At 40.0% G+C, this 27,231-nt stretch overlaps 1 protein-coding gene across 4 annotated transcripts in view; it reads right to left on the reverse strand.

The window, feature by feature from the left end:
- The window catches only part of APPL1 (adaptor protein, phosphotyrosine interacting with PH domain and leucine zipper 1), a 56,549-nt gene that overhangs the window by 20,676 nt on the left and 8,642 nt on the right, over positions 1-27,231 (reverse strand). For 3 of the 4 annotated variants that reach the window (XM_038408670.2, XM_038408671.2, XM_043520008.1), the window contains 9 exons: positions 22,750-22,821; positions 17,473-17,560; positions 16,195-16,236; positions 8,083-8,141; positions 7,455-7,601; positions 5,149-5,231; positions 4,859-5,017; positions 3,026-3,214; positions 860-902 (listed from right to left, as the gene is read on the reverse strand). In XM_038408670.2, the coding sequence (XP_038264598.1) occupies positions 860-902; positions 3,026-3,214; positions 4,859-5,017; positions 5,149-5,231; positions 7,455-7,601; positions 8,083-8,141; positions 16,195-16,236; positions 17,473-17,560; positions 22,750-22,821 (882 nt within the window). The remainder of the gene's footprint in view (positions 1-859; positions 903-3,025; positions 3,215-4,858; positions 5,018-5,148; positions 5,232-7,454; positions 7,602-8,082; positions 8,142-16,194; positions 16,237-17,472; positions 17,561-22,749; positions 22,822-27,231) is intronic. The other variant, XM_043520007.1, reaches the window with a different exon arrangement.

Below are 27,231 nucleotides of genomic sequence, written 5' to 3' on the forward strand. Positions count from 1 at the left end.
TTGACTATAACTGGGTAGGTCTGATGCTTGTATGTAAATAAATCACTCACTCAACAAGAGTGGTTTTTCATTGAAAGAGTGATCAGTGGCACCTGGATAGGTGCATTCTTGCTGCAAGGTGGATCTGGGACCTCAACCCTTACACAAGAATGAGTGTCGAATGCAACCAGAAAGCAAACAAACATTTGGTTTTTGTTTGAAACATGTATTTTTGTTTCTTTGATCCCCAGCAGTGGGCAGTGAGACATGCAGTCTTCCTAGCAGATACTGAACGCATTAAATGCCTTTCTATACTCAGCCTCTGAGCTTCTTGCTGAGGATGCATGATCCTGTGCTTGTTTCTTAACTCGGTTCTAAAGCTACCATCAAAAATAACCTTAGCAAAGCCACTAAGAGAGCATGATTTTTACAACATTAATTCTATGATCTTTTGACTGAATGTACTACAGTGACTTTTTAAACAAAGTTTGGATGTGGTTTTCCTCTTGTTTTGCAACATGGCACTCAGGATATTTCATTTTGGGCTTTCTTTTGCGTTCTATAGCTGGCTGACTCAAAGGAAAAAAGCATACAGTATACACCCCCACTACTGCCCCCCAAAAAGGTGTGCAGTGTTTGTTTCCCTTATTGCCAATGACTATGCTGGCTATTTTTCCTCCAAGTTAAACCTATAGGTCCCCACTGACAGTCACTTTTACTGGCACAGATTTTTTTTCCAGGGTAGAAATAAAGGGACGTCAGTATGGGTAGAAGAAATCTTCAGGTCACTATTCATTTTGATAACCTAAGAAATATTTCTTAGGTGTAATGAATTATCAGAAAAAGCATCTGAACAACCACGCACTTGCTGTAAGCTTACCTCTTCATAATCTTTTTTACTCTCTGCCTGTAAGATTGAAGATCTGAAAGAAGAGAGAATAAGAAAAAATTCTCAGGCTCACTTATTTGAAAGAAAAAGATCCTTTCAGTAACTTTGTCTTGAGGTAAATTTTCCCCTTGATATATGAATGTAACTTGTACTAACAACACTGGGAACTATGCACACATACTAAATGGAAGCTAGATTTAACTGAAGATGCAAGCAATCTTATTTCTATGCAAAAATTAGGCAAAGGTGCTAACTGTGAGTACATAGGAATTGAACAGTCAGGTAGTCTGAAACAAGCTAGACAGTTTCACATCCATGGATATGTTTACACAGAAACTAGATACAGTGACTGGCCTGTGTCAGCTGACTTGGACTCAGGGCAGTTTCATTGCTGTGCAGAGGGTCAGGCTGGATCCTGGGCGCTAGGACCCTGTGAGGTGAGGGTCCCAGAACTTGGGTTCCAGGTGGAATCCAAAAGTCTACACAGCAATGAAACAGCCTCACTGCCTATGCCCCACAAGCACTAGTCAGCTCACTATCTCATACCCAAAACAATGACAGGGCTTTGCAAGTGTCCAAACAGAAGAGAAGTATTAATGTAGATGGCGCCAACCTTTTTTCTCTCTAAATATTATTGCACAAAGTAAACAACTGAATATTGAATCTTCCTTTCTAGAAGAAAGCATATAAGAAGCTGTGCTGCACCCTGCTAAATTTGGAGTTTCTCATGAAAAAGCAATACTTATTTTGGTATGACAACCTCAGTTTTGAAATTGCTGGGAATGGTAAGAATCAAAGATACCTAAGCTATGGATGATTTCGTTGATAGAGATACAAAAACATTGTTTTAACAAGTTTTTTTATAAAGGATTTTGAAAAGCACTTCATATTTTCTACATATATAAAGTCATTATTCAGATCACTTTCACATCCATGCGTACAAGACTAAGAGTTTTTTTAAAAATATCAACAGAGAAACATCAAGGCAAGTTATTATGCACGTTTGTTAAAAAAAATTAGGTTATTATAAAAATGTATAATAATTTTGTAAGTGATCTCGTAGGGGATCAGAGTGTGCTATAGCACAATCAAGATCTTTTTGTGTTCAAATGGCAATGGGAATTCAGCCCTAACAACATGCTATAAACACCGGATGGTTCTAAGGCTGAATGTTAGGTTGCAATGGTAGGGAATGCAAGAGTACTTATACTTGATTATCTCAAAACACCAATTTATAGCAGAATATTTACATTTCTAATACAATACACCATCTACCTGTATAATAGATTTTTGTTATAAGTTATGGTTAAATAGGTCAAAACAGTTATGTGATCTTTAGAATGAAATTGCATTACAAACAGCTAAGGCTGTATTTAAACCTTATTTAAAAGCATCTTTAAGCTTGGGTACAAACATAGGTCACAGATATCATACATAAATCAACAGCTCATTTTCTACGAGTCCAGGACTGCATTTCATGCCTGAAAGTCTAGTCTATGGACATCAGAAGTAAGAGGTTACACTTAAAGCTGTATGGAAGGATTCTGGTGTTTGTAGTGAATTCTAGAGGTTTGAACGGGACTATCGCTCAGCAAAAATTGCAAGAATTACACTGAATTTTACCTGTTTGACATCTCAGTTATTTAGAACTGGACAAACCTAAATAATACTAATAAATGTATTTACTGTGGTACACTGAATTTATACTCATAAACATCTTGTTAATAAAGTAAATTTGAAGATTAAAACCCAGAAGCATTGCTCCAACAACAAATGGAAAGCTATCCCACATGCTAGCACTCAGTCTCACTTAATACATATTCAGATTTCAGTGCAAATGTTTTGGAATTATCCAAATAAAAAGTGACGTTCACACAGTTTAAATGAATATAGATTACAGCTTGTTCAACATTCAGTATAACCGTTTATGGTTATGGAACTGTTGTGGGTTTTGATTATTCCAACCTGTTATCAGCAGCTCCATGTGGCTCTTTAGGATATGGTGGAGGAAAAAAAAGTCAGAGTTTTAAAAAACAAAACAAAAACACCTGTTCAAATTTTCACCAGCCAAAATTGAAATCTGTCTTTTTTTTTCCCAGTTAGTTAATGAATATAGTGTCATTTACAGATAACACTATCATAAGAATGAATACTAACTTTTTGCCATCAAAAGATGTTATCTGAAAGCAGTATCTTCTGTCCTCACAGTCCACAGCCATCACGGAACAGTTGTCTATGTCCATGACAAGTCCTCCAGCTACGTCACCTCTTGCCTGACTCATTAGGTTTCCACCCTGAGTAAAGTAAAACTGTCTGTCCCAACTGGAAGACACCAGCCCAGTCTTGCTAAAACAAGAAGGGAGACACTGATTTAGTGGATTGCATGTTTAAGCCGGACCTCTAAGTTAGAAAAATACAAAAGAAATCAGAAAAACAAGACCTTCAAGTCTTTTTAAGAAAATAAAATCCAATAGATTTTCTAAGTCCTAGATTAATTTACACAACATAGTTGTGTAATGGTTTCTTCACCATTTGTATCCTTTTACTTTAAACTAAACTGGTTTAAATATCCTAGTTATATGATGAACCATGTAAAAGTAATATGCTAGCCAACTGTTACAGCTATAAGAAACTTAATTAGAAGTAAAGGTTAAACCAATTGTGTTTTAACCGGTGGTGTTTAGAGCGTTGCTTTATAGGTCACAAAAATCAAAGGGTCGTCTTTTTTCCTTACCCCTTTGGTGGTAGGATCAAGAGTTCTTTAACAAAAACAATGCATTTTGTTTTAATCCACTGAGAAGACTTAAGTTAGATGTCAAGTATTAATATCAACATAGCCAACTAAAGATCCATAACTTTCCACCCAATTTATTTATTTGATTCACAGGAAAAGACTGCGGGAGCCCTGGACCACAGCATACAGCCTCTGCAGATCTATACAAGAGGAATTTCATGATAAATAAATTGGGGTATTGCACTGAGAATACCCAACACTGGAACTTCATCTTTGTTTTTGTACAGGTCTTCTCACTTCAACATTAGCTACAAAAGTTGAACTATTTAAATAATTCATAGTTCAAGTTCAGGAAAATACTTTTCCTCTAGGTGGTTGTTGTAACATTAGTCTGATTTTTATGAAGTTCTCCATGTATGCAGAACATGGTATAAACTGGGAACACACACACTAAACTTTATAGCTTTCATTCGTTTTTAACCAATTGTAAAACCAATAGGTTGCCTTTACATATGTGAAATAATGTCTCCCTCTAGTGGGCCAAAGAGCACTCCTTTAAATTGCCATGCATGTTCACAAAAGTCTGTTTAGTATAATGCATAATGTGTTTTCCTTATATTTCAAAAGTACAAAAACTCTTATTCTACTGTAACCTAAACTTTTTATCCTAAAGTTGTATTTTACTTAGAAAATGAGCAACATAATATAATATTAATCCTTCAAATACTGTCTTTTCTGATATTGCAACCCAATTAATATTGAATAATACATACATCTCCATATTCTTTTGTAGGCCCAAATATCCAGGGGATTAAGTTGCATTAACAAAAGAGCATAATTTCTCGAACCACTAGGTGGAAATCAGGAGGTCTGTCTCTATTCCTGACTGCTAGGTTCTTGTGACTATGAGGAAGTCACCTGATCTCTCTGTTTCAGTGTCTCTGTCTTATGGCATTAACAACACTTACTTTTCCTTTAAGATCACTGAATGAATAATGCAGAGTATTAAAAGGTGGGCCAATTACTAAAATCCAAAAATTAATGCCAAATAATCCACAACTCAATCTATCATGTGAGGAGAATACAAAGAAAGGAAGCATATCAAGCTTCACTGTGGCTAGTTCAATTTGACCAATTAAATGTTTAGGAACAATCCAATATAGCTGTTTTTATAAACATCGCTTCCTTATCCAATGTGCCTTTTTTTAAATGAGTAAAATTCTTCTAACTTTTTAAAATAATAGTAGGTAGCTTACTTCCTTGCATTAAGATAGCCAGCTTTCCGTGTTAGATTTCTATGGACAGGAAATTTTGTTGTGTCAGGATCAGGTAAATATAATGGATCACTGGCTACTTCCAAGTCCTCTATGGTCTGCTGCATGGTTTCTACCTCAGAATCCATTTCCCTGCGAACACTAAAATAGCATAAAATACAATGCATTATTAACAGAGATGATGTAGCTGTGGGCAGACTCAAAAAAGAAAATTAGTGAAGGCAATATTAGGCATTAAGGATACAATTAAACAAAGAAGAACAAAAACTTACTTTTGTACACTTGTGCCAATATTGGTTAAAAATTCTTCCAGTTGCTCAGTAAGATTTTCTGAACCCATTTTAAAGAAACTTATCTTAAAGAAAAAAAAAAAAGAGAGAGAAAAACCATTCATTCAATAAACCAAACAAAACCCATCTATTTGTTTTTTTTAAAACCCTAGTAATAGATCCAATAATAGGAACTCTAAAATCATTGTGATTGTTGGTCTATCCGTCCCGCTAAATCTAAAGATTCTGGAACATGTCCTTCACGCTTCACAACACCGCTCAGATAAGATGTTAACAGAATGCAGCTGTATTGTTCGGCTTTACTGCAGAAGATATTCAAATTTAGTTCCTACTTCTATGCTGGAGCTGTAGATGAGAAGCAGTAGTACTCATATTGAAGAAGAACATGGAAACATTTCAATCACAATATGGGGGTAAAATAATCCTTTTATGAAGGGAAAGAAGAGGAGGCTACGTTCTCTGGTAATGACGTTCTCACAAGGTCTCTATATTAGCTTGTTTTTTACTACAAAATTTTGATCTGTTTGAGCAAAAATAAGTTTCATTGCGACTTCACTTTAAAAGATACTTAAAAACTGATCTTATGGGTAGTTCTGCATGAAAACGAAGTAGGAGATTGGTGTTCCTGGCTCCAGTGACATCTATAGGAGATTTGCTTTTGATTTCAATGAGGTCAGAGTTTCACCAAATATACTCGCATAGCAAAGAAAATGAATGACGACTAAGTTCTGTAGCCTGATCCATAGATTATGTATTAATTATACTGATTGCCTAAGAATTCCAGTTATCACTTTGAGGGTTGACAGGTTCTTGCCCCAAGATCAGGCCCAGTATTATTAAAATTACTATATAGTTGGGAACCACGATGTGCACAATCGCAACACTCACACGATAGGAACGCCTCTATATTTCCAAGTAGTTGTATTAATACATTTAGCAAAAAATCACAAACACTCTAACTCAGTGAGGTAGACAGAGACACTACAGAAGTACATCTGCATGTCCAAATACTCCGATCACCCCTTGCAGGAAAATCTGAAGTGTCAGTCATTATCTTCCTCATCACCATCACTTTCCTCCTCATCACCAGTGGCTATCATTCTGACCCCTTTCAAGGGCTACATCTCTCTCTTAGCCCCACAGGCTGGGATGCAATTTTTATGTTATGTTGAGGCCATCATATCTAATGCATTATTCAGTAGGGATTTTTCCCCTTATCTTTATTTGTATTTCCTCATCCTACTAATGTTGAGGTGTCCTTCTATAGATATAACTACCATTTGTGGTTACTACTTCCATGTTTCTTGTGGTAGCACTACTGGAACATTCTACCTCCTACTAGTGAGCAAGCTCTTCTTAGTTCCTAAAATCAAAAAAGGTAATCGTTGATCTATGCCAAGGGTTATGGCCTACTTAACCACACTTGTGCTAGCTTAGGCTTCAACTAATGTCTTACAGGATACAGTAGGTTTCTTGTGAACATAATGAAAGCAGCTAAGTATAATGAAGGCAAGGCAGTTACTATAGTAAAGGCAAGCCTGGGCTACAGTTTTTTTAAAACTTAGCAACAGAAGCAGAAAGTGATTTGTCACATTCTCTCTGAACACATATGTAAAAAGAAATTTGAATTGTCAACAATTATCTTTAGTAAGTTAGCTACTAAACTGAGCCAGAATGATTGTGAACACCATTCCAGTGCCTCCAGCATTCCAGCAGTGATGAGACTGCAATGATTGACTCTAGGGCTAGGTCTACATTGTGCCATAGTGAGAACTATGAGGGGCATCAGTTGCAGAGTGCACCAAACTGTTGCAGTCTTAACTGCCTCACATGGACGCTGCTGGCTTGAACAAAAAGGTACCTAGTTTGCATGAACATAGTCCTCTTTCAAACAGGACTACATTAAACACAAATTCAGTACCTTTTAGTTCACACCAGCAGCGTTCAGATGGAACAGTAGACAAAGACTTCAATGAGCTCACGCATTTAGACAACCCCCCAAGTCTTCGTTTTCAGACAGCTGCCAAAGGACAGTAAAAGTACAAGCTTCCTCATATCATTCCCTCAGAATGTACTTCAATACCGAACGCGAACCTTCTTCTGGAGGTGAGAAGACCATACCATTGCTATAGTCATTCAATTCTTAGCTTCCCTGCATACTTGTCAGTGTCAAAGATTTACTGAACAGTCACCAACAATGCCGTGAGAAAGTTCCTACTAGCAATACAGTGAAAGGTACTCTCCAACCTTATTTCAAAGCTACAACTTTCACTGTTCGACATATTCACCTGAGCTTGCATATATCCTAGCAAGGGTTCCAGCATGGCTATTTTCTTCTTATACTGAAGAGTATTTAATGCACAGAAATAATGCATCATGGTCTGATGCTGTTTCTTCTTGGAAGTATACACATCTTCTGTAACTTCATACTTGACCTAAAGAGAAAAAAAAAAAAAGGTCAAAATTTGTGACTCATTGTTCAGCATATCCTTTCTGTACAGGTTTATTTACAACCAGCACTGAAACATTACTATTAAAAAAAATCCACCATATACCAGAAATGGCACTTTTTGCCCCATGACTCCTTTTCTAAAGATTATGGAGGAGGAATCCATGGTAACTAAACCCTGCATTTTGTTTTTCCAGCACTGAGTTCTCTCTTTAACCAAATGTACCTGAATATAATATTGCATCCTTAGACTCATAGCATTTTAAAAATATTACATGCCACTCTTACAATGCAAAAGCAGCTTTTGTCTGCTGTACAAAGTTGTCTCGACTATTAGAACCTGAACTATCAGACTAAGTAAAGTCTACTCTGTTGCATAGTATTTGCTATCATTGGAGATTATGTCTATTCTATAATATTTTGGTTTACCTCCTCAAAGAGGCTGCTTAAAAGTACATCTCACAAACCTTTTCATTCTCTCTTCTTTTTGACAGCCGACTGTATCTGTTAATGGCAGTATCATGATCTAAATAATAAAATATTTAATATCTTACAGTCATTTAATAAATTAAGCAAATGTATAACATAGAAAAGATACGTAATGGACTATTTAAGTTCAAATGAAACAAAATACAACCACTTAGATGTTTTAATGGTTTCTTTCACTGACACTTGGAACACAAAGCTCTCCAAAATTAAAACCTCAAACTTTTAAAAAAATGAAATCTCATGAATAAGAGGAGGTTACTCACCCTGTGCAGTAACTGACGTTCTTCGAGGTGTGTGTCCCTGGGGGTGTTTCACTCCAGATGTTGGTGCATCCCTGCACCTTTGCTTGGAGATTTTTACAGCCATATTCGTACCAGTCATGCACGCGCAGAGACTGCTCCCCACCCTCGGCTCTGAGTGTACCTTAATAGTGTGGATGTGCGACCGGTCTCCTCAGTTCTTTATCTACAACAGAGGATACCCCAACTCCAATGTAGAGGGGAGGAGGATGGGTAGTGGAGCACCCACAGGGACACTCATCTCTAAGAACGTCAGTTACTGCACAGGGTGAGTAACCTCCTCTTCGAGAGAGAGATGTCCCTGTGGGTGCTCCACTCCAGGTGACTTAAAACCAGTGTCTCTCAAGGATGTAGGGACTTCGGATTTGGTAGGAATGCAGTAGATAATACAGCTCTGCCTAATCGTGTATCGGAGAGAGGGCCCTGAGTAAGGGCATAATGCTTAACAAATGTGCGTTCGGAAGTCCAAGTGGCTGCTTTACAGATGTCAGCCAGAGGAACTTTGCATAGAAAAGCCACGGAGGTAGCCACAGATCTACTAGAGTGAGTTCTGATGCTGGCTGGAGGCGTAACTTTATTTGATAGCACAGTCAGAAATCCAGTTTGAAAGTCTCTGGATAGAAATAGGTGTCCTTTTGGGGTGCTCTGCAATGGAGACAAAGTCTAGAAGAGTTTCTAAAGGGCTTGGTTCTATCCAAATACAAGGACAAAGCCCCTTGTACATCTAACGTATGCATTGTGGATTCCAAACAGTTTGCATGTGGTTTGGAAAGAAGGCTGGTAGGTGTATTGGCTCATTGATGTGGAATGACGAACGCACCTTTGTAAGAAATTTGGGGTGTAGTTGGAGGGTAACCTGGCCCTTAAAAAATAGTATGTATGGTGGGTCTGCCATGAGAGCAGCTATTTCTCCTGCACAACTGGCTGCTATTTCTCCTGCACATCTGGCGGAGGTGATTGCCAGTAAGAATCCTGTTTTCATAGAGAGGTGTAAGAAGGAGCAAGTGGCTAGGGGCTCAAATGGGTAGGAGATTTAATGTCCGGGTATAGGGATTAAAGCCCTTTGAGAAATGCTTGGTGATTGGATGAGCAAAAACAGAGGTATCATCGATCTTGTCATGAAAAGTTGTAATAGCAGCTAAGCGGACCTTGATGGAGCTGAAAGAAAGGCCAGATTGCTTAAGGTCTAATAGGTAGTCAAGTATGGGCGGAACAGGTGCAGAAGTAGGAGGAAGTTGTTTAGTTGAGCACCATTGTGTGAATTGCTTCCACTTTAGGAGATAGATGATGCGAGTAGATTGCGTTCTGCTACGTAGGAGCGCTCTTTGAACCTGCTCAGAGCATGCTAGTTCATTTTGGGAGAATCATGTAGGAACCAAGCTTTGAGGTGAAGCATGGACAGATTGGGGGTAAAGAAATTGGCCATGTTGCTGCGATAGGAGGTTCAAAGTGAGGGGCACTGAAATCGGTGGGCGAATTAACATTATGGTGAGGAACGGAAACCACGGTTGTCTGGGCCACGACGGGGCAATCAGAAATACCGTGGCACGATCTGTTGGTAACTTTGTCAGAACGCTGTGGAGAACCAGTATTGGGGGAAAAGCATACATTAAGTGTTGAGCCCATGAAATCAGCAATGCATCTCCTAGGGAATGTTTGCCCAATCCAGCTCTGGAGCAAAAATTTTGGGACATTTCTTGTTCTTCGCAGTCGTGAAGAGGTCCAAGGTTGGAGAACCCCAAATGCTGAATATATTTCATATGATAGTGTTCCCATTCGTGATCCCAGGGAAAATATCTGCTTAGTTTGTCCGTAGTGGTATTCAGGGCCCTGGGAAGATAGGTGGCTGATATCCAGATGTTGTTCATGAGGCACCAATTCCAGAGCTTCGTGGCTCCTGTGCCAAGTGAGTGAGATCGAGCCCCTTCCTGCCTGTTGACATAGAACATGCAACGCGATGTTGTCTGTCATTATCGAACATGTTGGTCTGATAATAGGAGGAAGTGACGGCAAGGCATTGCGTACAGCTCGCAGTTCTAGGACGTTTATGTGTATGAGACTTCGGTGAAAGACCACAGCTCCTGAGCTGTGTGGTGGGACATGTGCACTCCCCATCCGTGAGGGATGCACGGTGTCATTTGAGTGATGGAGTCCTGGAGAAAAGGGACCCTGAGCAGAGGTTAAAGGGAACTGTCCACCATCGGAGGGAGTCTTTGACTCTGAAGGGTATGGATAGAGGCTTGTTTAGAGAGCGTACATTCGGTCTGTAAACCATGGCAAACCAAGCTTGGAAGCATTTCTTGTATAGGCATGCATTTTTTATCAAGAAAGTACACAAGGCCATGTGGCCTAATAGTTGCAGGCAGTCTTGCGCACTGACCTGGGGACTGTTAAAGTTTTGTAACCAGGAGTTTATGGTGTTGAAACCATTCAGTGGGAGAGACACTATTCCCCTTTGGGAATCAAGGTGCACTCCTATGAACTCCAGTTGTTGGGTAGGAGATAAAGTGGATTTGTTTTTGTTTATTTGCAGGCCAAGGGAAAGGAAGCAAGCAACGGTAAGCTGCATGGATCGAAGAGCTCTGTCAAACATTGAGGCTTTGAGAAGACAATCGACGAGGTAAGGAAATATCATAACCTCGTTTCCTGAGGTGGGCTGTAACTATGGCTAGGAGTTTGGAGAAAACTGGGGGGGGGCGGTATACAGGCCGAAGGGCAACACTCTGTATTGAAAATGTGTAGAACTGAGGGTAAAACCAAGAAAACATCTGTGGGCTGGGTGAATAGTCACATGAAAATAAGCGTGCTATAGGTCGAGGACTGAAAACCAATCACCCTGCTCCAGTGCTGGGATTATGGTGGTGAGGGTAACCATTTTGAACTTTTGCTTTTTGATACATTTGTTTAGCTGCCTGAGGTTGAGGATTGGTAGCCATTCCCCATTTTTTTTTTTTCTGTTAAGAAGTAACAGGAGTAGAAACATTTCCCTCTGTGTTGTTCAGGTATGATTTCCACTGCCCCCAATTGAAGGAGATGTTTTAATTCTTGGAGGAGCAGTTGCTTGTGAGAGGGGTCCCTGAAGAGGGACGGGGAGGGTGGGTGGATGGGAGGTGGGGAGAGGAAAGTGATAGAACAGCCAACTGTGACAACCTCTAAAGCTCACTTGTTGGAGGTAATATTGCTCCATTGATCGGAGAATGGGCGTAGACGGTGACCAAAAATAGGGGCAGACGGTGTAAGCGCTGAAGTGGGAATATTGTTTTCTATACTCTCGACCAAGGCTTCAAATTTGCTTATTGGTTGGAGGGGGTTGAGACGCTGCCGAGAAGTTGGGACAGTGGTGTTGGTACCTTGATCTCTGGCGTTGTTGTTGCTTGTGAGATCTATGGAATTGCTGGGTGTATGTGGGGTAGCTTGGTCTCTGGTCAGGCTGATATCTATTCTGGTCATAGGTGTCAAATATAAAGGAAAGGATAACAAACCTTCCTGTATACAGTACTATAAAATCCCTCCTGGCCAGAGGCACAAAATCCTTTTACCTGTAAAGGATTAAGAAGCTCAGGTAACCTGGCTGGTACTTGACCAAAAGGACCAATAAGGGGGCAAGATACTTTCAAATCGTGGGGTGGGGAGAAGGTTTTGGTCTGTCTGTTCTGTGTGCTTGCCAGACACAGATCAAGAAAGCAAGCAGTCCAACTCCATTAGAATTAGCAAGTACTAGCAAGGGAATGCATTAGCTTATTTTTGTTTAGGCTTGTGATGTTTCTCTGTGCTGAGAGGAAGGTGTATTCCTGCTTTTCTTTTTGTAACTTTAAAGTTTGGCCCAGAGGAAAATCATCTATGTTTGAATCTGATTGCCCTGTAAGATTATCTTCCATTCTAATTTACAAGGTGCTTCTTTTATCTTTTTCTTTATAATAAAGTTCTGTTTTAGAATCTGATTGGTTGTTTTTTTTGCCCTTTTTTTTTTTTTTAAAGTGTCCTAAAAAAACACCAAGGTTGGTCTGTGCTCCATCTTGTTTATTCTCAAGCTTCCCCAGGAAAGGGGGCGTGGGGACTTGGGGAAATATTAGGGGGGAGTAGGAACTCCAAGTGGTCCTTCCCTGAGTTTGTCTAAATCACTTGGTGGTGGCAGAGTTGCCTAATCCAAGGTACAAGGGAGAATTTGTGCCTTGGGGAGTTTTTAACCTAAACTGGTAGAAATAAGCTTAGGGGGTCTTTCATGCAGGGCCCCACATCTGTACCCTAGAGTTCAGGGTGGGGAGGGAACCCTGACATAGGGTTTGAATTCCTAGAGACCGGAGAGTTGCCCTGGAGTCCTTCACAGAGTGGAGTACGTCATTTGTGGTGAAGGCGAATAGTTTATCATCGTCGAAGGGGAGATCCTCAATGGTACTCTGGACCTCCCTGGGAAAGGAGGAGTAGGAGAGCCATGACCCTCAGCGCATCACAACTGCTGCGGCAGTGGACTGTGCCACAGTATTGGCCACATCAAGGGCAGCTTGAAAAGTAGTGCAGGAGATGATTTGTCCCTCTGAAACTATGGCTGTAAATTGTGGTTTCTTTTCTTCTGGAATGTGATCAATAAAGTCCATGAATTTATTGTAATTTTTGTGGTCGTACTTTGCTAGAATGGCTGTATAATTAGCAATGCAAAACTGCAAAGTAGAAAAAGCTTATACCTTACGTCCAAGCAGATCTAATCGCTTACTGTCCTTGTCGGAAGGGATGGAGCGGGGAAACTAGTGTTTGTTCTTTCGATTAACTGCATCTATTACCAACCAGCAAGTTTGGCCCTGAGTGAATAAAAAGGAATTCTGAGCCCTTGGAAGAATAAAGTACTTTCAGTCTACTCTCTTACAGGTAGGTAGGCTTGCAGCCAGGGTTTGCCTAATGGCCTTGGCAGATTCTAAAAGGGCAGCATTGACAGGTAATGCAATTCTAGAAGACGATGAGGGCAGCAGGATGTCAGTTAGCTCATGCTGCTGTTCAGGAACTTCCTCCAGGTTAATTTGTAGCTCATTGGCAACTTTTTTAAACAGGTCTTGAAATTTTGAGAAGTCGTGCAAAGATGTCAGAGGAGGAGGAAGCAATCCTTCATCAGGCAGAACAACTGGTCTCATGCCTGGCTGCACTGATATAACGAGTGCGGTCCTGAGTATAAGGAGCCCAATATTGCCACTGTGGTGGGAAGGTTCACGCACCATGGGGCAGTAGGACGAGGCAGCTTTTCTATGGCCTCTCTTGAGTGGGGTCTGTGGACAGGAGATCTGATAAGGTGAAAATTCTCCCTGCAGCCCAGATTCCTCATCACTGGAGAAAAGCTGTGTGGACCTTGCCTGAGGGTCTAGAGAGAAGTAGGTGTTAAATAGGGGTGACTGCAAGTTAGGTGACATCAGGAGGCCCTTTGTGTGTGTGAATTGTGGTGCCGCAGTGCCTCTGTGAGGGGAGGGCTGAGTGAGAGGAATTTGTTGTGAAGAGGGATTCCTCTGCACTGGTGTCCCAAGCATTCTGTCACTGCCAGCTAGCTCAAAGGCTGACAGTGCCGGGAGAGTGAGAGAAGCCTGTGGCGGGTCAGGCAGGCTAGCATACATCGGCATTGCTTCCATCGTGGTGCCGAACGGTGCCGTGTGAGAGGCAGGCAACTGAAAGCCTGAAGCCTCGGCACCGGAAGTTAGCGTGACCACTGCAGCCGGGTTTCACGCAGCGCTGGAGGAGCCCGGCGCATCAAAGGTACTCAGCCGGGGGAGCACGGAGAGGGAAGCAGTCCCCAGAGAAGGCTTGTCCCTGCAAATACCCCTTGCAGGTAAGAGACTGATTTTTTTTTAAAGTTTTCTTTTGTCTCTTTGAAGCAGGGGGGGCTGCAGTGTACAGCAGAGTCAGAGCCCGGGTCTGAGGCGGGTCCAAGAGATTTTTGCAACAGGAGCAGTTTTAGCTGCAGCTCCCTGTCTTTGCATGCCCTGGATTTCAACTTGCTGCAGTGGACACATTTTTGGTGGATGTGAGACCCTCCCAAACATTTAATACATTTAGAGTGGCCATCTGAAAGAGGGATGGCATCATTACAGTTAGATCAGCACTTAAAACCTGGAGAGACATGCATGTCAGAAGCGGCTGCCCTGACAGGAACAAAATTTTTTATATTTTTTTTTTAATATAAAGAGAAGAGAAGGGAAGGGTACTTAATTATTACTGGTAAGCTAAACTAAGAGGGAAAACAAGTTGAACAAGGAAGAGAAGAAATTCTCTAACCAGTCTGCTGAGCTCTGGACGGGGATGGTAGAGTAAGAACTGAGGAGACCGGTCGTGCACGCACACTATTAAGGTATACTCAGAGTGGGGAGGCAAGCTCTGTGCGTGCATGACCGGTATGAGTACTGCTGTAAAAATCTCTGAGCTAAGGCACAGGGACGCACCAACACCTGGAGTGGAGCACTCACAGGGACATCTCTTGAAGACTTTTTGTTCTCTTGACTATCATTCTGCTACTCTAGCTACCTAAGCTGGGGACAAATTCTAAATAGTTATGCAAGTATCTTGACAAAAATTAGAAACAGGAACTGTCAGGAAAACTTTCCCTAAATACCTATTATTCTTCAAAGTGGTCAAGTGACAGTTTCTGAAATGGAGAAGCACTTTTATTAATAAAATCATTTGCATATTCTATTCTGTAGAGAAAATAAATTCCATCTAAAGCTTGTACCCTTCATTAGCATATACAAAAAGGGTTAACATTAAAGAAACTGACTAAATAGTGCATTCTCCCCTCTCCAACAAACACCAACTACATTTTTAAACGAACATTACCACACCCAACACAGAAAAAATAAATATGAAATAGCAATTTTAGGGAACTAAACTTCCATTAATTAAGCAAATCCCTATTTCATAGAGCACAGAAATTCATAAACCAACTAAGACCTAAACAACAACACGCTCTCATTCTATTTTTACTATATTTAGTGTTTTGTTTCCATCAGTTAGTAGTAACTGCATTAATTTTCAGTTATGTTTTCATTAAGGTATTGTAAGTAAGTTGTCACAGGCTGACTGGCCCTTTAAAGGGAGTCAGGCCCAGCTTTGCCTGTGACAGAACAGCTACTCTCCCAGCTGATCCTGATCATCTAGGAATCAAATAGCCCTGCTCAATTATTAGATCTAGCCAGGAAGGGGTCACTGAATGACTACAAAGGGCAAGAGAGCTCAATTGGAGTGGAAAGCTGCAAAAGGGCAATTGGCTCTTCTGGTAAACCCTGGAGAAGGATAATCCCCAGGTTAATAGGTTGAAGAAGGATTGAGGGTTACAGGAGGGAAGCTGCTCCAGTGCCTGGCCCTGGAAAATAGGAGACACCCAGAGGAAAAAAAAGCCCTGAAAGTCAGCGCTTTGTAGGAGAGCAGAAAAAAAATGAGACCTGGGCCCAGGAGAAGCAGAAGATCCTTTTGTTTATGTAGCATTCAGAACTATTGTCTAAGTTTGTTACTAATACCTTGCCATGTGGTGCTAAGAGAGATTACTATCTGTGAGTTTCCTGGGAAGTGGGTGGTGGAGGGGACTGAGGCAGGGTGAGCAGTATCAAGACAGGGCTATGGAGGCTCACCTTGCCACCAAACAAACTAATTTTATGACTCCAGTTTTCCATAAACCTTTGAGACTCAAGACTGGGATTTTCAAAGAAAGCTAGGAAAGTTATGTTCATTGAAAATCCCTTTTAAATCCCCACCCTACCTCCTGATGTTATATTCTGTCATACAAACATTCACAGGAAAATTAAACTTTTACGGTGTACTTACCATTGCTGGCAATTTGGAAAACTTCTTTTAAAGTCAATATCTCTGCAAAGAATATTATATTTGAATAAGAGACCAATATCAGAAGAAAATATAACATTATTATAACGTGAATATTTGATAGTGTTTTAGTTTTCTTTTAAAAAGATTGAAGAAAAGTGGCCTCTATCTCTGTGTCCATGAGAACTTCAAGCACTTCCACAGCTAGGTAACTGATGTAAACGGGAAGTGTTTGTAGAATACATAATGGAGGAGCATGGTCTCATTAGATGTTAAATACAATCTCAGTTGCAGGTTATGCACTTTTGTAATGAGCAAATTTTCAGCTGCCATTTTCAATAACCACTACATCGTTAACAGCCACCCTTGAGGGCTATGAAAAGTAATTTTAGACTTGACTGGAAAAATACCATTGCTTCCTTGTTCTGAAAAATAACATTGTCTACTTTGTTCCATAATCACTTCTGCAGCCTGGCATCGCACCTACAGAAAAGGAAAATAATCTTTTCTGAAATCCACAAAGTTATCCGGATTATGACGGAACCATTGTTTTTCCTTCAGTGTAGTGTCCACATTATTAGTATGGAATGTCTTATGTTAGGAATTTTAATTAGTTTTTTTTTTTTTAAAACTTCACTGTATTTTACATACTTGAAACCAGGATTCAATAGTCTAGTAAATTTAGTATGCGAATAAAATCTACCAAAATTATCCACTTCACATTATTAAAGAAGTGCATCTTATTTTGTTTAATATAAAATAAAGTGCTCACAAACTGTAAGCATTTGCTAAAGCCAACTATTTCACCAGCTGTGTCAGGCAAACCACCTTACAAATCCAGACCTATTATACTGTTGATCTACCCCGAATAGAGACTGCCAGTCATTACAAGTTTATATGGTGGCATTGGATGTGGACAAACATCCTTGGGAAATAGGCTACAACCTACAAATTATTTATATCTTTTAACTGAAACCTGATTTTTACTGGGATCACCTATGTGAAAGGCTATTGCAAAAATTAGATCTTGAACAGAACCGTTTATTTGCAGAAGAAATTACCATGTTTGTTGACATGACATAGGGTTAATTCCTTTAAACACGGACAAAGTTTTTTAAAATATCTGTTTAGTAGTTCTAATGTCAATGATTTACATTAAAAATATACCAGTTTGAGACCACTGGAGTATATTCCAGTGTAAATTAAGTGATGTAGCCTGTAATTAGGTAGAGCAAGAACTATGGATTAAAACTACTATATGAACCAGTTTGACTACTCTACCTTTTAGATCCCTTTCTTTAAATTGAGTAATGGGAAACATCATGGCATCAGCTAGTTGAGTTGAAAGTACTGCATGACAAGAACTGAGCTGTAAGGGGAAAAAAACAAAAGAGCAAATAGTCAGCTATGTAAATAGTTTTTGGAAAATATTACTAATTGCAGTCCCGCTTGGCTTTAATAGCCTCCATGAACAAAGTTGCTTTGGTATAAATTTCACTTACAGATGACAAGCAAGTCTTTAAAATATCTTTCCTGAGCTTCAGCCATGTTTGCAAACTACTTCAAGCTAAAAAGGACATTCAATACAGAGTTTTAAATTTAAATATATGTGTTAAGAAGTAACTAAGACCCCCTCAGCCTTGCAGCTAACAGCATGAAGTACATGTTGCAGTAACGGAAGGATTTTTTTATTCAACTTCTGTAGGTCTCCTTTAGGAGAACTTAAGTTTACACACTGTGGATAGACAGATATAAAAAATATAGTCTTTTATCTATGTGGAGGAATGCCAAAGCACCCTGAGATCCTGCAGATGTGTGTTATAATAAAATAGGTCAGTTGGAAAAGACTTAATTATGTATGGAAATTGAGTAAGCATATAGCTTTTTAGCTGATAATTATACCTTTCTTGAAAACTTGTCCTCTTTTGGTTTTCAATAAAGCGGATTGAAAAAAAAAAAAATCACAATTTCTGTTCCAGGGGAAATTTAGAATCGTTTAGTTTTTGTTTAGGAATAGAACTAAGCAAACTGAAACAAAACTGACATTGGAAGCTCCAACCCTGAGGCTCCTGGTTCAGCCATGTCTCGCAAGACCTGTGAGCTCCCGGTCAGCAGCGGACTGATAGGGAGCCCAAAGCTTAGATGCCCTGGCAGCCAGAGCTGTAGCTGACTTGAGGGCTTTGGAAACGGGTGCTTCCATCTCTATAGCAGAAAGCCTAGAAACCCTGGGACTAGCTGCATGTCAAGGCTGCCCAGAGCCATGGACACTGGGGTCTCCAGCCCCAAGGCAGCCTGCCTATTGGGGCTGCCCTAGACCCTGGAAGTCCAGATTCCCCAGCAGCCTTTCAGGAAAACTGCGAGGCAATTAAGCTTGGTTTTATCAGAAACTTGCCTGTTGTTCATTGGAGGACTGAACCACAAGTTTCTGCAAAACATTTTGGGTCTGATGAATCTGCATCTTCCAACAAAACCATGTGAGATGCTGTATGGAATATAGGGAACCATTTATAATATTATTGATACCAATTATTACAAACTTGCAATGAATCTTACACAAGATATGCCATGTAAGGTAACAGTGGAAAAGTTATGATTTGCTAAATAAGATAATCTTGTTTATATGTATGTATCATCTTTGAGTTATGAATGTGTGGTATACTTATATCTCAAACTTGTGCTGTGTGTCTGGGTGATACCCAGACAGATTGGCATCAGCATTATCCAGCCTGCTCTATGGCCTATCAAAGGCAATCAGCTGTACAATGAACCCATTGAGAGAAGCCAGGGACTAAGCCTATGAGTCAGCAGGACCTGAAGGGACATGCCTGTGGACAGGGGACTCCAAGAGCTTTTCCCAGTGTTGCCAACTTAGGACTTTGTCACTAGATTTAGTGACTTTTTCGTTTCCCTCGTGAGAAAATAAGTGTCAAAGTGACCAGTGACAAATCTAGTGACTTTCACTACCAATAATAATGACATTCAGAGAAAGAAGGTACCAATATCTATAGTCACAAAATCATTCAAAAGCAGCTCAATAATGTTAATAAAATCCATTCCATGCTCTTCTTACTACATTCTATTGCATACCAAGTCAATGTAATTACATCTCAATTGACCATGTCCTCAGAAGGAATCACATTCCACTGTTTCTTGGGCTGAGATCACTATAATCTGCAGGTGAGAAAAAGAAGTTTGTGGCGGCTAATTAAATACTTTGCTAAAACCAGGTGCATTTTGGAGAGAGCAACACATTAGCCAGGGCTTGTTTTTACCCAGATGTGTCCTTTCTCGCCACTCCACAGTAGGTAGCACACTCTGTGATGCAGTGAAAGATGGCTAATGAAGTGGGCAGGGCGGGAGAAGGCAGTTGAGCCGGTGACAAGAGCTGGGAAGGCGAGGCGAGATGAGACAGGGCCATGTGCCCCAATGGGGTGGGGGGGCACTGTGCCTCTCTGAATGAAGCCCTTACTACAAGATCAAAGGTAGAGCTGGCTTGATTTCAGTTCCCCTTTAACTCCTTCCCCTGGCTTGGCCTCGGGTTAGCTGCCCAGCTGTTTTCAGAAATGAAACCCTGGAAACAGGGGGAAGTGGTCCGGCTAGCAGATTTTTGTTTTTAAATCTACTTTCTCGGCTCCCTGTGCCAAGCTCAGGTCAGGTGAATGTCCTCTTCCCTCCGGTTCTGGGCTTTACCTTTCACTAACTGTCAGCTCAAATTCAGGCTGGCAAGAAAGGGAAGCTCAGCTGAAATTAACCAACCCCAGCCAACCTGGGCTGCAGTGTACAGAGCGCACTTCCCAATGAGCAGACGGCTACAGTTTCCTTCCTAATGAGCAGAGGGCGCCCTCCTGATGATGACAGTGTACTTTTGTAGTTGCTTCTGCTGTGCAACAGAATATAGTACGAAGAGCATGGAATGGATTTTATTAGCACTATTGAGCTGCTTGTGAATGATTTTGTGACTACATTTGGGCGTGTGTATATATATATAAAATTCTCTGTTGAATTCTCTGGAAATTTTGTTCAGTGACATTTTTAACTCCTTTTGAGTGCTTAAACAGCTATAGCTAGTGACTTTTCAGGGTTTGTCTGGTGACTTCCTGCTATGTGGATTTGGCAACACTGGTTTTCCATGCCCATGTGCTGTGAGCTTGTGTTTGGGGCAAAGGATGTACAAGCTACATGGCAAAGGAGATAAAAAGGCAACTACATCATCTCCATTTTATCTTCACCCCTGCTTCTCACCTCTGGAGTAACTTCTCTACAAACTGAAGCTTTGAACAAAGGACTGATAAACCCATCCAAGTTTTGGATGTGTTAGAGAGGGATTTTACAAGCAAGCAAACTCACCCATGCTGCTAAGGACCTGATATATGGACTCTGAAGTCATGTGTGTGTGTATCTGATCGCTTTGATCATTTAACAACTCTCTTCTCATTCTTTTCTTTTTAATAAACCTTTGGTTTTAGATGCTAAAGGATTGGCTGGCAACATGATGTTTTGGGTAAGATCCAAATTAGTATTGATCTGGTAGTGCGGCCGGCCCTTTGGGGATCAGAAGAACATTTTGTAGAGTAAACAGAGTTTTAAGTAACTTCTCACTTTACTGGATCTATTTGCTGATTCAGAGCCAGAGTCTGGAATGCAATAAAGGGGGTTATGTGATTTCTTTTCTTTCAGCTTCTTGATAACCAGTGTAGTGGATCAAGAGCAGAGTTTGTGACTGGCTGGTGAATCTAACTACAGTGTTAACGACCAGTTTTGGGGACATCATCTCTCTTTTTTGCAGCCTGCCTGTCGTTGGCATTTCCAGTGTGGGATACTCTAGGCACCTTGGGTTACACCCTGATAAATCAGAAAAATTCTTGTCCAGCTGAAGTTTTCAGGACTCCATCCTCTCATGGTTCTCCCTTCTCCCTGACTTCTTCAGCATTTACTCATCTCATCAACAACTTTCTGTGGGAGTTCTACAGAGCTCTGTTCTTGGCCCATTCTTCTTCTCCCTTTATATATTTTCACTCTCTCAGTTATCTGATAGCAACTGAATCTTTAGCTAAATCTAATCTTTATCTATCTTTATGCTAATGAGTCCCAAATCTACCTCTCCAATTTTGATCTGTTTTCCATCATGCAATCCCACATCACAGCCTCTCTCTCTCTCTCCATCAACGTAAACTTAATGTGGCTAAAAGAGAATTCCTTACTCCTCCCTCCCAAGTCCTTCCCATCCCCCCCATTTTCTGTCAGTGTTGACGACACCACCATCTTCTCTACAGCCCTGGCCTATAATCTTTGGGGTGGGTAACCTTTGACTCCTCCCTTTTTTGGTCCTAACACCCAGGCCATGTCCAAATTTCATGGCTTCTTCTTCAATAACATTTTCTCTTTGTCCACATAGCTAAAATTCTCATCAACATCTCATCATCTCCAACATTTAATACTGTAACCTACACCCTTCTCTAGTCCAATAAAGGCCTGTCCATGTGATTCTCACCGTATCGTCCCTCTTTGAATCCCTCCACTGTCTGCCATTTACACTGCATCCAAGTGAAGCTTCTTGTTCACGCCTTTAATACCTCACAATTATGACCCTACCTACTTTCTGCTCTTCTACCTTATCAAGCCACTTTTCCATCATGACAACTATGCCAACCTTGATTGTCACTTAACCCCTCAAGCACCATTACAGTTACTGCCATGCTACTCTTTATGGAGCATGGAGCATCTTCGCCAAACGAATGTGTAAAGTCTCAACTGCCTTGTCCTCCTTCAAATCCCTCCTCAAGATCCATTGTTGTTGTGATGCCCAAAAATAGCCAAATGATCATGGCTGGATAGAGAGCCAATAAGAGTTCCTAATAAAAGCTTTTTAAATATAGAGAAGTAAGTTATGGAACTATCAATGCACAAACCTCATATTAAGTGTGTAAAATTACTGTTACCCTTTTCTTCCCTATCCCTTCCAATTTCCTTCCTATTATGTTTTTACATTCACTTGCTTCATCATGTCTTAAATTGGTCTGCACTGGTTTGACCAAGAATGGCATCTTCAAATGTATAGTACAATGGGTCCACTATTTTAACTGCAGTTTTGGAGCGCTACCTCAACGTTAATTATAAATGATAGTGTATATTTGAAATTGCCCTTGAAATTAAAGCGTTTATTCACTTTGGTGTGAACAGATATTGAAGCAAGTGGAATCAATTTATGTCTACAATTAATACTTATACTTTAAATCTGTTACCTTCTAGTTCTGTAATGTAACAATTTTTATGGCAGATACCTACATAAAGTTACAGGACATAAAAAGTACATTGTTTAGAAACAATGTAATCTTACTTCGCTAAATTGATTCTCTATCTTCAGGCCACACAATTTTATACTGTGTGGAGGGCAAGTCATTAAAGTGTTACCATCATGAATAAAAGCTATTTCTGAATGCTCATTCTTTTAAAAAAAAAAAAAAAAAAAAAAAAAAAAGCCAAGAATGATAGTCAGTTGAGAAGTCTATAGATGACTAAGAAAAGGTTAAAGGTAAGCCAAACACATTCAACACTTGCCTCATCTATCACTTTTGCAAACTGTTGTAGGGTAGAGCTCATAACTTCATCATCGCCCCCTAATGGAAAACGCTATAAAAAGAAAAAAGAAAATGTTGACACATCTTTGTGGATGACAGAAGAAAGCTGTCTTAACCTAATAACATACTGGTTGTTTAATTATTTTGAAAGGAAAAATATAGGAACTTAAAATACCCATGTTTAAAGTCAGTAACTGTAATTACTTCATAGGACATTTTGCAGAGTAGCTTTCGTGTTAACAAAGAATATTTATGACAACTACATAAATAGTTACCTCTTTTAAAAATCTCTGTCAGATTAGTTCTAGTATTGGGAAATATTCAAGCTTGACTTCTCTGGAGAATGACATTATTATTCCAGTTTTGTCAACCCTCTCAATTTTAGATTTGGTGTTTTCCTTAAACCCCCAGATCTCCCAATCATGTGATTAAAAAAAATGTCTTAAGTAAAGCAAACTTCTAGCCTTCATGATTATGGAGAAAAGCTTGATAGTAGGATCCTGAAGGTTCAAAATCCAAATAAAAAAATCCCAAATTTATTGCTGAAAATGTCATACTTTAAACTAATCATGTTTTTTTGTAGGATGATTCTCTTCCCTCCCTCACCATTTTTGAATATATGAGGTTGGCAATACTATTTTCCACCCTTTATTATCTTTGATTAGAAAATGCATGTGAATCCTCAAATTTTAAAATGTTAATTTTGTTTTAGGTTGTTTTGTGGTGCATTTTAAGCATTTCTCTTCTTCACAGTGGTGTCAGCAATTTTCTAAACTATCAGAAAGTCTAAGAACAACAAACCTGGCCTTCATTCGTAATAGAAAAGTAAACTAAAAAATAAAATACAGGGCTCAATTCTATTGAATTCTGATACTTAATTCTTAGTAATTATATATACACAATGAGTTTTGCCTCAGTAAGGACAGCAAGACAGAGATTTATACCTTATATCCATTGAAAGACCATCAAAGCTGTAACTAAAACCTAACTGAAATGAGGAAATTTACATACCTGCAGGATCTAGCAAGTCTGAATATCATTCCCATGCCATCTCTAAAATGTCTCTCATTTTATTCAATATTGAAAGTCATGTCGTCCTTGTGTCAATACTTTATTATTTTCAGGTTTTATTGAGGAAAAGCAACTTTGAAGATAGCAGACTTTTTGATAGAGATTTTGTTTTAGTTATATTTAATGCAAAGCACTGAGCAGATATGCTACAATTATTAAAATGGGAAAATTTAGTACACATTTTAGATATTTATCTGATAAGCATGTAATTAAACAATGTTAATTACAAATTATGCCAGACAGCTTATTATTGAGCATATCAAAATTTACAGGCATGGAATTTATATTTACTGTAATTATCATGTTTCAGAGTAGCAGCCGTGTTAGTCTGTATTCGCAAAAAGAAAAGGAGTACCCGTGGCACCTTAGAGACTAACAAATTTATTAGAGCATAAACTTTCGTGAGCTACAGCTCACTTCATCGGATGCATCCGATGAAGTGAGCTGTAGCTCACGAAAGTTTATGCTCTAATAAATTTGTTAGTCTCTAAGGTGCCACGGGTACTCCTTTTCTTTTTGTAATTATCATGACAAACTTCATAGAAGCATGAGTTATACTTGGTTATACTATGTTTCAGGATACCATTCTGTCCCGGCAGTCACATGTTCTGTGACGTCCCAGGATCTCTGACTTCTTCTGGGGCAAGGCGGCCTGCTGGAGCAGCAGCCAGGGGTTGGGTCAGTCCTCCGTGGGGCTGCAGCAGCTGGGCTCAGCACCTGCCGCAGGAGCGGCAGCAGGCTGGAGCAGCTGCAAGCCCTGGGAGTGCTCTGTCTGTTGTCCCTCCCATGTAAGGGTATTTTTTAGTAAAAGTCGGAGACAGGTTGAAGGCTTCCAGAAATTTTTGTTTATTGCCCACAACCTGTCCTTGATTGTTACTAAAAATGTTTATGACAGAATCTTAACGTTATCTATGTTGCAATAAAAACTATCGTGGTATATAGCTACCGTTTCCTTATAACAAGATACTGCAAAATTAACTGATCCTAATTTTAAGTATACAGTGTAGTTGTAGCTATGTTGGTCCCAGGATATTAGTGAGACAAGGTGGATGAGGTAATATCTTGTATTGGACCAACTTCTATTGGTGAGAGAGAGAGAAGCTTTCGAGCCACACAGCTCTTTTTCACATCTGGGAAGGGAATGCCCAGGATCACTGCAAAATGTTCCACCTTGCATTTTGCTGTGATGTTGGGAGTTCCCATCCCAGACCCGAAGAAGAGCACTGTGTGGCTCGAAAGCTTGTCTCTCTCACCAATAGAAGTTGATTCAATACAAGGTATTACCTCATCCACCTTGTCTCCTTAATTTTAAGGGCTGCCTTGAGAGTTTTGATTTTCTAACAAAGCCATTGGTGATAAACCAAAATAACCAAAATTCACTACATTTCTAATTAGTGATTTTTTATAATTCCAAATTTGTTGGTTTTTAAATAGTAATATTGAAAAAAATTCCACACAGACATTACAGCTACTTTAAAAATAAATTAAAATAGGACTTAAAGATAATTTCTTGCTGCAATTTTAATTACACAACGACATTGTTAGTAGCATTCATATTTATGGACTGTAATATGTGGATTTGAAATGTAAAATTCCACATTTAGTCTCTTTTAACAAGAAAAACTAACTAATTTAAATTAACATTGCAAACAAAAAACCTCTACAAATATCACATTTTCAAAAGACTAATCTGTATAATCAACGAATAGTAATACTGTCATGACTTGTACTATTATTACAGAGCAGTAGTGGGAGATCATAAGAACAGTCTTACTACATCAGACAAAGGTCCCTCTAGCCCAGTAGCCTGTCTTCTGACAGCAGCCAATGCCAGATGCACCAGAGAGAATGAACAGAACAGGCAGTCACCAAGTGATCCATCCCCTGCCACCAACACCCAGATCCTTGGCAATCAGAGGCAAACCATCCCTGCCCATCTTGGCTAATAGCCATTGAGGGACCTATCCTCCATGAATTCATCTAGTTCTTTTTTGAACCCTGTTATAGTCTTGGCCTTTACAATATCCTCTGGCAAGGAGTTCCACAGGTTGACTGTACATTGTGTGAAGAAATACTTTGTTTTAAACCTGCTGCCTATTAATTTCATTTGATGACCCCTAGTTATTGTATTATGAAAAGGAATAAATACTACTTTCTTCACACCCGTCATTTTATAGACCTCAATCATATCCCCCTTAGTCATCTCTTTTCCAAGCTTAAAAGTCCCAGTCTTATTAATCTTTCCTCATATGGAAGCTGTCCCATATCCTAATCATTTTCTGTATCTTTTTTTGAGATGGGGCAACCACATCTGCATACTGTATTCAAGATATGGGCATACCATGGATTTATATAGAGGCAATATGATATTTCTTGTCTTATTATCTATCCCTTTCTTAATGATTCCCAACATTCTGGAACACCTAGGGACTTGATTAAACATTATAACTGACTTGACAAGAACAAGCTGTGAAAGTTATGATGCTGACTCCATCTAGGGGAAGGTTTGAAACTAAAATTCCCAGCTTCACACCAGTAAATTATGCAACAACTTGGAATCTCAACTGGGGTGAGGAAAAAATGGAGGAAAAAGAATGAAGTTCATATAAATGATCTTCCCACTGCAGCATTCCACAGAAGATGGAAGGACAGAGTGCAAGGGCTGACTACTTCTAATTTACAGGACTATGACAGGATGTATAAACCCCTCATTGGACAGGAGGAAGCCCCGCCTCTCCACCCCTGTGGGGCGTGCTTGGTTTGGAGGCGGGGTTTAAAAGGCAGCCAGAGGCTGGTGGGCCAGAGGGAAGGGTGTGCCCTGAGAGCTCCAGGGAAAGACATGAGATGTGCCAAAACCAAGCCTGGGAACTGGGGAACCACAGCACTTGGAGACTGTGACCAGGGCTAGCAGCCCAGAAAATGGTGCTCTGCAAGAGTAGATGGTGGCTGGATAGGATGCATAAGAAGATAATTTTCTTGGGTCACTTCCTGACTTGAATCTGATGCAAGGCACCACGAGGTAAGCGAAGCCAAACCAGTCTGCCAAGGCCCTGGGTTGGAAGCTGGTAGAGTACGAAGGCCTAGTCTCCAGTAGCCTGCCCCACCCCATGAGCTGCAGCCCCAAGGTAGGGTGGCTGCCCACAGAGGCCATTCAAAAATAACCAATTGCACTCCAGAGCCCTCTATTTCCTCACTTTTCCCTTACTGGCATTACTGTGCATGTGAAATATAACTCTTCTTTCAGTGGGGAAGCAAATTATGGGCTTCATTATTTATAAAATTTGCTAATTTGGGGATGAGGATTTCTCTTCCCAATCACTGGAGATTTTTGTGGCTGGGTACAGGCTCCATTCCTCCTTGCTTGTTGGGTTGCTGGGGCATGGTACATCTT

The sequence above is a fragment of the Dermochelys coriacea genome, chromosome 7 (genome assembly GCF_009764565.3).
Source record: "Dermochelys coriacea isolate rDerCor1 chromosome 7, rDerCor1.pri.v4, whole genome shotgun sequence".
Taxonomy (NCBI): domain Eukaryota; kingdom Metazoa; phylum Chordata; order Testudines; family Dermochelyidae; genus Dermochelys; species Dermochelys coriacea.